Source organism: Rutilus rutilus, assembly GCF_951802725.1.
Source record: "Rutilus rutilus genome assembly, chromosome: 13".
NCBI lineage: Eukaryota > Metazoa > Chordata > Actinopteri > Cypriniformes > Leuciscidae > Rutilus > Rutilus rutilus.
Window position 1 is genome coordinate 35371004 of NC_140218.1, and position 15834 is coordinate 35386837.

At 36.6% G+C, this 15834-nt stretch overlaps 1 protein-coding gene across 1 annotated transcript in view; it reads right to left on the minus strand.

Moving 5' to 3' along the window:
• The window catches only part of opn7b (opsin 7, group member b), a 102627-nt gene that overhangs the window by 42873 nt on the left and 43920 nt on the right, over positions 1 to 15834 (minus strand). The window contains exons 2-3 of the mRNA XM_084427228.1: positions 665 to 752; positions 314 to 476 (exon numbers count right to left, since the gene is read on the minus strand). Of these exons, the coding sequence (XP_084283354.1) occupies positions 314 to 476; positions 665 to 752 (251 nt within the window). The remainder of the gene's footprint in view (positions 1 to 313; positions 477 to 664; positions 753 to 15834) is intronic.

The following is a 15834-nucleotide window of genomic DNA, read 5'->3' on the forward strand; positions in this document are numbered from 1 at the left end:
AAATTCTTAAATTTGTATGTCTCTGACTACACAAACAGAAAGCGGAAGAGGAAAAAAAGGAATAGCACATCAAAAGCCCCAGTCATCAGAGAGTTCAGGGTCTGAGAACATGTTTCCAGCTGTTAAATTTGATTTAATTTGCTTTTATTATGCTGACGCCTTTAAGAGGATCAGAGAGGGAATGAGATGACCCTCTTTAATGAGTCTCAAGAGGACACACTAACATCTAAAGGGGGAAAGGCTATGTATATATAAAGAAAGAGAGGAAGACTCTTCTTCTGTAAGAAATGTCCCTGCTGTGAAAGAGTTTTACCTGTGAGCGAACGACGAGGGAATTGCGAAGGGAAAGAGGGAAATGGTCATGCCCAGGTCACTGATGGAGAGGTTGATGATAAAAAACTCGGCTGGCTTAAGAGAAGACTTTTTGCGATATGCAACAAACAATAGAGTGGTGTTTCCCATCAGAGACAGCACACCTGCAGTGAAAGAAAGAAAGAAAGAAAGAAAGAAAGAAAGAAAGAAAGAAAGAAAGAAAGAAATGAATGACTTTAACATGATTAACATGTTTACCATCCTATTCACCATTAATTTCTCTCCTATCCTTCATAATAAGGTGATTGCAGAAATAAAACCGATGTTCTGACTACTTTAAAAACACACTTACCAAAGATGGTGTAGATGATTCCCAGGAGCAAGTCATTCTCTTTCGATATTTTGGACATAAACAAGTTCGTTTCAGATGAGTTTTCCATCTGCACAGAAGAAGACGAGAAGCAAATGTAATGTTTCAGTTCGCACACATTCCCCCACTAAGCAAAAATGACGTTCAAAACACATCTCACGTCTTTGTCACAAAAGCGTACGTTGAAAAGACGTCTTTTGAACATATTTTTGTTTAGTGGGCCTCTTCATTTTTAAAGTTCATGTTGTTGGATTCTGCCTTTTTCCCAGAATTGATCAATGCATTTCCATTAGCACCTGCTCTAGTCTAAAAGATGAGAAGGTCTCCGGAAACGAGAGTTTCATAATGTCTTACCATAAATCAATTTTGCTCTAAAGTGCACACAGTCCACATAGCAAAGAGATGTAACATGTGTGCAGTGATGCATAACACACACACACACACACACACACACACACACACACACACACACACACACACTAGAGCATGATAGCGTGTGTAGGGACTCTGAATGAAACCAATGGTTTGGTGAACATAGTGAATTATACACTAATCTTATAGCCTTATTCTGGAGTCCTTTAAGTGGAGCATAGAGTGTATTCAGAGGCAACACATGCACAGGAATATGTCGGCACTTCCATTGCTTTCTCATTACTAACACATTTTGCTTTCCTCCACTTTCATCTTTAGCCTGAGGGCACCTGACCCAGAGGAATATATCACACACAACAAATGATCCAGCGCTCCACATCCTCTCTCCTATAGCCTACGGAAAGATATTTTATCATACAAAATATTGCTCTTTGATATCAAGAACAAAACTTCCCGTTTGCTGTTTGGAGTCCTGGAGTTTGTACTCTGTGTGGCATTCGAGATGCAGTCCAATTGCTCGTTTTACCCTCCTCATGAGGGACTAATCTATTTTCTTTACATTTGCTCCTTGGCATTTGACTGTTGGTCAAATATGTGTGTATTTTTCATCTGACACTTATTCCATGATCATCTATGGTGTTTCATGTGTATATTGTTGTTTCTTGCATTTGTCCTGTTTTTTTATGTATTTGTGTTTATTAATTGTAAAGCGCTTTGAGCTTGGGATAAGCGCTATTTAAATTAAACGTATTATTATTGTTAAAACATTTATATGCATCCCACAACCAACAGACCCCTCTAGTCCGTTCAGGGAATGTCAGGTGCAAGACAACAATTCTTCCTTTGATTTATGGATTTGTCAAGTGTGCTGTCAGCCAGATGCAAAATGGCTCGTTTGATTGATGCTCTTGAGTTTTGAAAACTATTACACAGGTGGACAGTAGAACATCTTGCCAACTTCCTAGTCAGTTACTAATCTCACATGCAAGCAGTTATGCTTATTAATGAGATCACTAAACATCTGCCACTAAGCGTATGTTTAACATCTCATGTTTGATGATATAATTAATCTTGCACAGCCTAAGTTTAAAAAGGCCCTTCTTATCATCAAGGAAAATTCTCCTTCAATATAACAATAAATCTGTGTTTTGCTCTTTGGTTTTAATAATCACATTCATTTTCAGGGCCGGCCCTGACCAATTTGCTGCCCTAGGCAAGATTTTACCTGGTGCCGCATACATCACAGCCCATTTCACCCCGTCATTGTGTTCATGATTATTTAGCATATATATATACACACTCACCTAAAGGATTATAAGGAATACCTGTTCAATTTCTCATTAATGCAATTATCTAACTAACCAATCACATGGCAGTTGCTTCAATGCATTTAGGGGTGTGGTCCTGGTCAAGACAATCTCCTGAACTCCAAACTGAATGTCAGAATGGGAAAGAAAGGTGATTTAAGCAATTTTGAGCGTGGCATGGTTGTTGGTGCCAGACGGGCCGGTCTGAGTATTTCACAATCTGCTCAGTTACTGGGATTTTCACGCACAACCATTTCTAGGGTTTACAAAGAATGGTGTGAAAAGGGAAAAACATCCAGTATGCGGCAGTCCTGTGGGCGAAAATGCCTTGTTGATGCTAGAGGTCAGAGGAGAATGGGCCGACTGACTCAAGCTGATAGAAGAGCAACTTTGACTGAAATAACCACTCGTTACAACCGAGGTATGCAGCAAAGCATTTGTGAAGCCACAACACGCACAACCTTGAGGCGGATGGGCTACAACAGCAGAAGACCCCACCGGGTACCACTCATCTCCACTACAAATAGGAAAAAGAGGCTACAATTTGCACGAGCTCACCAAAATTGGACAGTTGAAGACTGGAAAAATGTTGCCTGGTCTGATGAGTCTCGATTTCTGTTGAGACATTCAGATGGTAGAGTCAGAATTTGGCGTAAACAGAATGAGAACATGGATCCATCATGCCTTGTTACCACTGTGCAGGCTGGTGGTGGTGGTGTAATGGTGTGGGGGATGTTTGCACACTTTAGGCCCCTTAGTGCCAATTGGGCATCGTTTAAATGCCATGGCCTACCTGAGCATTGTTTCTGACCATGTCCATCCCTTTATGACCACCATGTACCCATCCTCTGATGGCTACTTCCAGCAGGATAATGCACCATGTCACAAAGCTCGAATCATTTCAAATTGGTTTCTTGAACATGACAATGAGTTCATTGTACTAAAATGGCCCCCACAGTCACCAGATCTCAACCCAATAGAGCATCTTTGGGATCTGGTGGAACGGGAGCTTCGTGCCCTGGATGTGCATCCCACAAATCTCCATCAACTGCAAGATGCTATCCTATCAATATGGGCCAACATTTCTAAAGAATGCTTCAGGCACATTGTTGAATCAATGCCACGTAGAATTAAGGCAGTTCTGAAGGCGAAAGGGGGCCAAACACAGTATTAGTATGGTGTTCCTAATAATCCTTTTGGTGAGTGTGTATATATATATATATATATATATATATATATATATATATATATACACACACACACACATATACACACACATATACACACACATATACACACACATATACACACACATATACACACACACACACACACACACACACACACACACACACACACACACACACACACACACACACACACACACACACACACACACACACTACAGCCTAAACACAAATAGCAAGAGCATTACATCTAGCATTCAAATCAAGTCACCTTATTTATTTTATAATACAGATTATTTCAAGGCAGCTTTACAATGATAACAGGAAAATAACGCAAAAAAAAGTTTGCTTCTCCTGTACAGCAGATCTAGAAGAAAATAGTGTCATAGTCCAGCTTAAGTAATTTCAGTGATGGTTTAATTTTGTTGTAAATAAGTTATTAATTTAGTTCATTTATAAATAGCACTCTGGATAAAACAGTGATGTCATCGTCCAAATGTCATTCATGCACAAACTATTCATGGAGCACTAGCAAAAGTGTTTGTTTTCCAGTTGATGTTAGCAATCTTCCACTAAACTATGGCACGTTTCATGTTTTCACCAATGAAACTGAGAAATGTCTTCTTTAATGTGAATTTTACATAAAAAATTGCTATTTTATTAAACCTGTATATAAATATCATTACTAATTTTGGCAAAAAATTTATAAAATAATAATGCCATATTCCCCCCCAAAACTGCACAAAGAGAAAAACATTAATTAAAAAAAGTGATAGTAGGCCTAAATGCGTCTAAAAAACTGACATGATTTTTACAAAATCACACTGTCTGCGGCCTCTGGAGAACTCAGAACAACTGCTAGCATAAAGTTTAAGGTAAAAATAACTGCCATTAAATTATAGTATATTACTACTATGCAATTAGATAAACTGTTCATTCATTCCATCACTTTACCTCTGTCTTTATCCCCTTTTATCCTCTTTTCTTCTTTTTGCCACTGTATCTATTGCAGACTATAGCTAATTTATAATGTGTCATGTAAATTCGGCCATCCGTCACAATCAGTAACTTTCACCGTGTCTAGACCTGGCGCGAGCTGCCAGGCCCGTTTCTACAGGGGCGCCCTCAAACAAAGGCAATGCGGCGAGGGGCGACGCTACACAACAAATTACCAACAACTGATCGCGCGCGCTCTGTTTCTGGCGCACACGCTGGGCGGGGGAAGATTAATGCGCCGGACCGGAGTCGGGGGACTTAGGTAAGTTTTTTTTTTTTTTTTGGTAGTATTTCGAATTTATGGTTTTAAAATAGTAGTAATAAAAAATTCACTCGTTCACTCATTTGGCGCCCCTATGGATGAGTGGCGCCCCTAGCATTTGCCTATTCCATATGCCGCGGGCCGGCCCTGTTCATTTTGATGGTCCCCTTTAGACATTCTGTTGATTGTAAGTAACATTGCACCTACGGTACATGTCAATTAACTCTCATTAGAGTATTAGTAGAGTATTAATAGACTGTTAGGGTTAGGGGTAATAAGAGGTTAGTGGAATACATGTAGTTACTTATCGTCGGTAGAATGCCTAAAGCGGTCCATCAAAATAAAGTGTTACATTTTATTTGATCAATTTCAACTTAAGTCTTTTGAGCACTAGACTTGAAACAAGTTGTTGGTCTCCTCTAAACGTTTTATTCAAATATTGATTTCATTGTGTGAAGTAATATAACATTACCGCTACATACCTCTCAAATTTATAATTCAAAATTTTGTAGATCGTAGATCTGACCAGCGAGCAAATCTCCTAAAAACAATAAAACGATATTAAAGGAAGAGCAAACAGAGACCAAAAAATTAAATGAGTAAAAAAAAACCCCATCAATTTAACTCACACCTCTTGCAGATAATTGTTAGTTAACAACAGCACACATGCATGAGATGAAGAACTTAACAAAAAGATCATCAATGCATCTGCAACTACACAGTTAAATAAAACAATATGCTGCATATCATTATTATATCTCTGCTCATCCTGTACTGAAGCTCAGGCTCTACTCTTCAGCTCAATGGTGACACACAAAACTCAACAGAAAAACGCTTTAAATCCCAACAGAACATTAAACACTAACAGATCTCCACTATATCATTATGTGCAAAAACACATAAAATAACACTTCATTTCAACATTTACTCTCCTGAGCAGTCATTCACATAAATATATATTCACATTTCAAATTTATGTTCACATAAACACATTCACAGAAATTAACTTATTTTGTTTAGTAAATGTGAATTAGATTTCACTGTAAACTACTGACTTCCAGCCACAGTCTAAGATGAAATCAACTGAAGAGAAAAGAAGACATTAAATCTGTGAAGATCTCAGCAGGGGAGGATTAAACAACTCCACAAACAGCATTACCAGAGGGTTGTTCCATAAAAGACGCTTAGAAAAGCGGGGATTAAACTCGAAAACTGGACTTGAATGAGCCTAACAAATAAGTTGGGGCTAAAGTGGTTCCATAAAAGGTAATTGAAGTTCACGCAATCTCACTAATTTGATCCAGGTTTATCAAGTCTAGATAATTGCGTGTGCACGCGTTTCTGAAGCAGCCCTAGAGGTCGATCGTGGATCAAATCGATCCATCATCAGACAGCGTATATTTTGTGCTGTTTTATGCGTTTGTGACATGTTCCCCCCCCTCCCTCAGTGCAAAACTTACATTTTACAGTTATATTCTCCATCTATAAATGTTAGAAAGTCATGCAAATGTATCCATTTTGCTGCTAATCTTCACATTGAACGAGCGCTGCTGCGCGCATGCGCGGCAAATAGGAGCGCAATAATTCTGACTAAAATATACATTTTGCTTGGAAAATTAATATGCAATATTTTATAACACTAGAAATATCTTCTAATTATAATAATTTATCTTTAGGATGTTGGATAAGTTGCAGTGAACTTCTAGCGAACAGAAGTACTTCAGTGAACAGAAGTAGCCTAATTCAGGGAAGATTTTTTTTAAGAAACTAAATATATTAAGATACAAAATATAGTTTTGGGTACAGGACCTATGCTATTTAATAAAGATGATGTGTACTTATTTAAAGTGCTGAGAATTACAGCTTTTAATGCAATCATTTTTTGGAGAAAGCAAGAATCCCCAGTTTTAAATGAGTAGATTTAGTTTCTAAAGTACACTATGGAGAGGATAACATGAAATTAAGAGCAAATGTATACATTTTGAAAAGATATGTGCAACTCTAAAATCAAAGAATATTCCATAAAATAAAGGAATATAGATTAGGCTACATTAATTACATTTTTATATAACCCTCCCTTCCTTTTATTTCTAGCCTAGTTATTTGTTATTTTATTTATTTACTTATTTAATATTGAATATTTGATATTCAAATAACTATTAGGAATTATGTGTCATTATAAGAGTTTGATATAAATATGTGAATGTTCAATTTTGATAAATATTTATTTATTGTTTTTTGTCTTTTCCCCCTTAAATCATATCTAAAAGTGTCTAACTATGTACTTTTTGGTTATTGTTCTAATCATGTGTGTTGGTGGGTATTATCACAAAAGAAAAAAAATAGAAGGAAAAATAAGGAATATTTATTGGTGGAAACTGTAAATGGACTATTGTAATGGGGTAAATCAAATGTAGGCTAATATACTGTCAATTACTAAGCTCAGATTCATCTTACCAGTTAAAATTTATACTGTGCTTTTGTAATTATTTATTTTTAATTTTGTGATTTTAACTTCTGCTTTACAAAGCTTTTTATTAGATTGTGTTCTAATGTTCTTCTAATAATCATAAACATGTACTACAGCTGCCAAACAAAACCAGAGAGAAATGTATTCATAAATCTTTAAAACAATCTAATTAAATCTTGGGCACAAAACATTCAGCCAGTAAAAAAAAGAAAACCTGTAGTATATATATTGTATTTAGGCCTATCTATCTATATATATATACAGTACATATATATATATATATATATATATATATATATATATATATATATATATATATATATATATATATGTACTGTATTTCTATAATTTATAATATTTCTATAATTTAAATCCCCAGTGTTAAATTATCACTGTTCAGTGTTCAAATAATCCACACTCAGAGTGTTATAAGTAACACTGAAGCAGCGTTAAAGTAATTAATTAGATAATTAAGTTATTAGTTGAGTGATGATTGATCCTGATGTTAACAATGTTAACAAGCCTGATGTTAACAAGCAGAATCACAAATTGTAAGTCACCATTATGGTAATCAGTGTTTGCTTTAGTTGGCCTCTTGGCCCTTATTTATTTTTTATTTATTTTTTTATTTAGTTTGGCTGCTGTAATTCAGTTATAACAGCCAGATAAACAAAGAGAAAGAGTGATCTGATGGCGTTGGTTGTGTTTTGACATAATCATTATTTGACCTGAAACACTGAACTCATTGAGAGCCTAATTTTTAGTTAGGTTTATTTTTTTGATTATAGCAGCACTGTCCTTGTACAACATAACGATTTTAGCCTTTTCAAAGAAATCCAAATGATTTCTTCTTAATAGTTGTTCTGAAAAAATAAAATAAAAACAATCCTTCATGTAGGCACACAGACATCAAGAATTAGCATATTAATCTCAGCACTGGTGACAAACCGAATATTCAGATGAAGAGATCAACTCTAAAAATAAGCTAATTATTTATTCATGCAGCAATGCATGATGGGAGCCATGAATGAGTTTTGATTGGTGGCACCCAGAATGCACTGCAACATGCTTTATTGTTGTCATCATTGTTGAGATTCACAGGCTGATTCTTGATGTCTGTCTCTAAAAAAAAAAAAAAAAAAAAACCTTTGTATAAGGACAATTTTTACGAAATCATTTGGATTACATTGTAAATGTTACATTATGCTGTTCAAGGACAGTACTGCTATAATCAATAAAGTAAACCTAACTCAGAAATTAGGCTCTAAATGAGTTCAGTGATTCAGGTCAAATGATTGTGAAATAATGATTATGTTAAAACACAACTAACACCATCAGATCATATTTTCTCTTTGTTCATCTAGCTGTTAATAATGTAAAGGTCATGAGCCCAACTAAAGCAGACACTAAAATGTGTGCTTTCCTCCTTCAGTGATTCTGCTGGTTAACATCAGGTGTCAATTCAATAATAAATTCAGATTCAATAATGCTCAATCATCACTCAATTAATCACTTAATTATCTCATTAACTTTAAAGCTGCTTTAGTGTTACTTATAACACTGAGAGTGTGGATTATATAAACACTGAGCAGTGTTCATTTAACACTGGGGATTTTGCTGTGTATCTGTATTGAACATTTTCACGACACTAGCTTGTATTCTAGTCAGTTTTACTCCTTCAAACTGAACTTCTTATGTTGTGTGTTCATGTTATGTCTTGCTGTTGTTAAAGCATGGAAATGCACCAATGTGTTTTGACACTTTTTCCTCTGATTAGGTTGGTTGTGAATTACATAAAATTGCGTTAGTATGTAAGCGCACATTTTCTCAGCTTGCAGCCTTGCACACAGTTTATGCTAAAGAAATTTCAAAGGCTTTGTTTCCATATTTCAAAAATCCACCTTTGAAATTCTCTACGTTTCCCCTTTTTCTCTTCGTCTACTTGCACAGGAGCAACTGACGGCTTGAAAGATATCACTTTTGACAATATCTTTGAAAAAATGACAACTTAATTATCAATCCAAGCACAAGCATGCAACACTTTCTATGTGCTACACCCAATTCATACACAAGCAAAAAGCAGTTTGTGCTCAGGCTGCAAATAGTGAATTAATCTGTTATTTCTCTAAATAACTCTGTACAACAATTTTCCATTTATTAACATCAGTTAATTAGTTAACATCAACTAATAATGAAATACTTTAAATCAGTGTTAATTTGTGTGTAATGTTGCTGTTTGAGAAAAAAAAAAAAAAAAAGATCTGCAAGATTACACAGCTAAAATTCCCTCCAAAGAGAGACATTTTATTTAACAGAATCCCCTTTTCAAGACCTACAACAAATGGCTTGTTTGGACTACAACACGATTTTTCCGGATCTTATGAATCAGTGTTACTCATTTAAATAATCTGTGCCCACTGAAGCACGCAGTAAAGGGGAAGAGGCTTGGTTGAGCTGCATTAGAGAAAGGGGGCCAAGATGGCGGTGTGTTAGGTGGACACGTTATTGAACGTCTTGTCAGGAAATTTTGAAATAGGACGATTATGTAGCCATTATAGTTTGACATTAACTATTTATGAACGTGTAAATGATTGCTTTCTTCACTTTAACCTCCTTGCGCCAATTCATCTATGGGTAGAAGGAAAAAATAGACAAACTTCCAACGTGAAGCACACGCACCTTTGTCAACTATGGAGCCTATCGCTGAAGGGAACGATAGCACCGTTTCTTCTGTGGAAGTGATTTCATCAGATAATGTTGACGAACATAACTGGTTCGATTCACGCACAGATTTGAGTGATCTCCTTGGTGGCCATTTGCGAGCTTTCTGGCAAATATGAAGAGATGTTTCTCGAAAATTTCTGCAATTGACACAAGGACTGAATCTACGGCTAAGCAGATTGAAGCTATCTCGTCAGCTGTTACTCAACTTGTTGCTGAGGTAGCAATGCACAAGGAGTCTCTGAGAGTTGTGGCGATGGAGATTCATGAGCTTCAAAAGATTAATAAAGCCATGAAGGAAGAGGTGGGAGAATGTAAGCGTTACAACTGGAGATGGACATTGAAGCTACACGGCGTGAGAGAGAAGGATTGCGAGAGTGTCCGGAAAGTTGCAATCGATGTCCTTAGCAACGTAGTTCCCGGTATCAGCGATAACCTTGAGGATGCCATTGAGATCGCACATCGTCTTGGCCAGAGAAGAAAGAATGGTTCGTGAAATGGAGTATGACTAGCCTACACTTGGGATTCATTTAATTGTCTTTTACTAGACTGTTTGCTCCTTTTAATTCCCATGGGCAACGCATTTTGTGGAGGTCTCATTATTCCTCCGGTTGAACTGCAAAATGTTGCTGTGTAGATGATAACAGTCGGCGATGCTCAGTCCGATCGCTCAATTTAATATCTCTACATTGACTTTTTTACTACCTAAAAATGCTTAGCGACAAGCAAGGTGGTTAAGTGATTACTCTCTATGTTTGTGAATTGCTTTCGGTTATATATTTTTCCTATTTCAAAAATAGAATTGTTTGTGTTTTTTCAGATAAGAGGTACTAAATTTGTTCGTGGTGTATAATGGATTTTAAGTTTCATTCTTTTTCTGTTGTATCCTTAAACGTAAGGGGTTTACGTGACGCAGTAAAGAGGAAAGCGGTTTTTATTTTGTAAAAGCAGTGAGTCAGATATAATTCTTCTTCAGGAAACATTCATGTGATATGGATGGATTTTGGAAAAATCAATGGGGGAATGCAATTTACTGTAGCCATGGCTCTAGTCATTCTGCTGGAGTTAAAATTGTATTGCACACATTTAAAGGGCACATACTTAGAGGTTAAGTCGTCTGATTAAGACAGATGGATTATTGTAGCGATTATAACTCAATCTTTATTATTTGTAATATTTATGGTTGTAATTCCCGATCTGCCAGCAGGTCTCTCTTTTCTCAGATAACCTCTGAATTGAGAGAAGTAATTATACTCAGACTCTTTTGTGATTTTGGGGCGAGGATGTTAATGAATGTGTGGATGATTCCTTGGACAGACTTCCTCCCAGAAATAACGATAGCCAGCGTTTAAACATTCACATTTTATCATTATGCTCGGAATTTTCTCTTACAGATACATGGCGTTTCTTTCACCCTGATCTGCAGGAATTTACTTGGTCTAATAGAAAAATGGCTTCCCAATCGAGAATTGACCTTTTCTTGATCTCTTCCTCAGCTCTTCAATTTATAAAATGTTTCTCATTCTTTTTCTCCCCTCTCAGACCATAAACAAATAATTCTAAAATTGTGTAGCAACACTGATAAAACTTCAAGTTTGTGTGGTTATTGGAAATGTAATAATTATCTCCTAAAAGATGCAGCCTTTAATAATGGTATTAAGAACTTGTTTTCTGGTATATTCTCTGAAAATTCTAGTGACAGTTATAAAGCAAAATGGGATTTGTTTTTAAATATAAGGCTATAGGCAGATCGCCATCAGAAGAAGTAAAGAGTTAATATATTTGAACTCCTAAATTAAATAAACACTTTATTGCAAAAAAAAAAAAAAAAATATATATATATATATATATATATATATATATATAGCCTATATATATTAACTCAGGAGGAAGAATTGCTTTCAAGAGAATTACATTTACAAATGAATCAAGCTTATTTGGATTTAGCTAGAGGGGTCTTTATTAGATCAAAAGCCAAATGGCTAGAAGAAGGAGAGACTAACTCCAGTTACTTGTTTGCGTTAGAGAAGAGGAATTGCAGGATAAATTCATTAACAGCTGTAAATATTAATGGTGTCAGGTGCACTGATCCTAACTTAATTTCTAAGTTTATCACAAACCTTTACGACAAATTTTATACTTCCGAATTTAATTTAGATAATTGTGAGACTTTTGTCGAAACAATTAAAAACCATATTCCAACTATTGATAATGATTTTGAAGATCATTGTGAGTCAACTTTGACCACTGGGGAAGTTAAATCCGCTCTTTTCTCTATGAAGAGAGGGAAATCCCCTGGTGTTGATGGTTTTTTCCATTGGATTTTACGTCCATTTTTGGGACTTAATAAAAGCCCCATTGCTTTGCATGTATAAAGAATGTATTGCTCAGAAGGAAATGACTACATCAATCTTTCCCTTATTCCAAAACCTGAAAAATAGCCTCTCTTAATTGATAATTGGCAACCAATTACACTCTTAACGGTTGATTACAAGATCTTGGCCCTGGTATAAGCTAATAGGTTGAAATTTAAGATTGCCCAAATTATTAGACAGGTTTTGTCCAAGGTAGGCACATTAGCAATAATAAAAGACTTATTTTAGATTTATTGGATTATGCTGATTTTGTGCACTCTAAAGCCATTATTCTTTTCTTAGACTTTTATAAGGCCTTCGATACCATTGAGCATGAATTTCTTCTGCAATCTCTCAAACTGTTTGGTTTTGGGGATTCTTTTGTTAATGTAATTGAAATGTTCTATAAAGGAATTAGTAGTTCCGTCATAGTCAATCTGCACACCTCCCAAAGATTTGTTATAAAGCATGGTGACAGACAGGGTTGCCCAATTTCACCTTTTTTATTTCTTTTGGTTACTGAGCTATTATCACTGAGTATTATGCACAATCAGAACTTGAAAGGTATCTCCATTTTTGACAGGGAAATAAAAATCTCGCAGCTGGCTGATGACACTAGCCTGACTACGTCAGACTTCTTACTTCCGCTCAATTTCATTTCTCTTCTGTACTCAGTCTGAGACAGCGTAATAGCTTTCCGTTTTCCTCCGGCCTGAAAACAGCCGGCCAATCAACGAACAGAGGGCGGGCTGAGAGTCGTGGCGTAGACACTGATTGTACCGTGGATGCGTAGATTTACTTCACATAATCTGCAAAAGTCGTTCACAGCTATGTTCACTCCGGTATTTTGCTCGATGGTTTTGTTTTCGCATCATACTACATGTGTAGCAGAGTTTGGCATTACCAGGCTATGATGACACCACTCTTTTGTTACATAATAAAAGTCAACTCTCCAGTGCCATTCAGATAGTTTAAATAGTTAAAGTTAAAAATGTCTAAATGTGAGATAATATGACTGCATAAATGCGATGACACGTTAATTGAGGGTATTCCGGTCAAAGACACAATAAAGTATTTAGGTATTCCTTTAACAAAAAAAACTAGTAGCCAGACAACAACTTAATTTGTCTAGTCAGATTAAGAAAACCCAAAATATTTGAAATCTTTGGTTACAAAGAGATCTGTCTCTCTCTGGTAGGGTTCTCCTGTCTAAAGCGTAAGGTCTCTCTCGCTTTGTGTATCCATCACTTTCTCTATCCATGAATGACTGTACTGCCTCAATAAAGGTGTCAATAAAATTGTCCTTGACTTTATATGGAAAAACAGGTCTCATAAAACTTAAAGCGGTGATTTCCATTTGTAGAAGTGATGGGGGACTGGAAGTGCTAAATTTTCACAACATTATTAATGTGTTTAAAATCAGTTGGATTAGAAGATGTCTAACAAACAAATTCTATATGGTTTTTCATTCCTAATTACATCTTTAATAAAACTGGAGGCCTCCCTTTTATCTTAAAATGCTAATAAACATATGTATAATATGTATAATAAACTCCCGGTTTTTGTCAGCAGGCTCTTCTTGCATGGAAATTGTGTTACATCCACAATTTCTCACCACATAAAACTCTTTTGTGGAATAATATGAATATAACTGTTAGAAACAAATCTCTCTTTTCCCCCAATTGGTTTAATAGAGATTTAATTATATCCTTTCTTTATTTCGCTTTCTTTTGATCACTGGCGGGAGATCGCGCTGGATCAGGCTGGCCGCTGGCTCGCTCGCTGTTCCGCTGCTGGCTCCTCTAATCATGGCGAAGGCGGCGCAGGATTTGTAAGTCGACAGTGAAGAAGATTCGTCGCTAAAGGAGATTTAATCTGAATCCATGGCAAAATCGAGCGTCTTTTATAGGCAGTTGCCCCGCCCCTTCTAGCGGGCTCTGCACTCAGCTCGGCGGGCTTTGCACCGATTGGTTCGTGCAGTTCCCACTGACCAGCCAATAGCGTGTGAGTAAGCCTCAGCACTGATATGGCTGTGCAGTAGCACTGCGTTATTTTATAAAAGGCTTCAGTATTTCGGAGAAAAGGAGTTTTCCCCATAGCGTATAGCTACGCAATACGACTGACCGTTTGAAAGGGAACTGTGCTTGCAGAGTCTGTGCATAAATCCGTTGTGTATGATCCTCTTGTTCATTAAGATTGTCAGGGTCTGAATCGAGCTCAAATTGGTTTGAAATTGACGCCATCCTTATTCATATTTACACTAGAGAAGAACTCGCAGGTATGGAGGGGCGCAAACACACTAAGCGTTGCCAATCAAAAAACAAAGTATTTCGGAAAGAAGGCTTCATCGAAATCATGAGATGATTAAAAAAAATAATGACTTTTTTTTTAACAATCAAGCATGGAAACACATTCTAGTACACCCCAAAAACAAAATCAAGACTTTGTAAAAGGGCATAATAGGACCCCTATAATAGGACATATAATACATTCTTAAAATAAAAAAAAGTTGTATCTGTTAATATTATTTAATGGCCCTGAGTTAACATGAAATATGAACACCTGTATTTTTTACTCACTATTTCTTTCAAAGATTAATAAATACTGTAACAATATGTATTGCTCAATAATTGTTTTATATAATGCACAAAGCGAGGTCTTTAAATACATGGTTGGATGAGTTAGGTGACTGGCCCGCATAATGCCCTGACCTCAACCCCATCCAACACCGTCCTTCGGATGAGACGTAAAACCGATGTCCTGACTCTCTGTGGTCATTAAAAATCCCATGGCATTTCTCGTAAAGAGTAGGGGTGTCCAAACCCCGGTGTCCTGGCCACATTCCACCCATTGGCCCTTACCAGTCATGACCTTCTAATAATCCCCTTTCATTGAATTGGCTCTCTCTCCTCTCTCCACCTATAGCTGGTGTGTGGTGAGCGCACTGGCGCCGTTGTACTGTGGCTGCCGTCGCATCATCCAAGCGGATGCTGCACACTGGTGGTGGTTGAGGAGAGATCCCCTGATATGATTGTAAAGCGTTTTGGGTGTACAGCAGTACATATGAAAGCGCTATATAAATGCCTCATTCTATTCTATTCTATTCAACACCTTTGGGATGAACTGGAACGGAGATTTCGAGCCAGTCCGGAAGAATATGATAAAACGAAAGGTCTGAGATCTCTAACTTCTGATTGCAGAGTTTGATTTCTAAATCTGACGTACATCTTTGGGTGAATCTGAGTACAGATTGAGATATTGCTAATATGCCTTCTGAGACTGCAGAGGAGGCATATGTATGTGAGATTAATTTGATTAAATATCTTCTTTCTTGCCGTTCAGTTTAATGAGATCCATTATCATGCTCTTATGAATTTGGAGTCTGAATGAACTATACGAGTTACAAAGTGAAAATACTCACTTTCACAGACTAAGAGAAAATGAAGCAAGAGAGAGGATGACATAAATATGTAAGGGTAGATG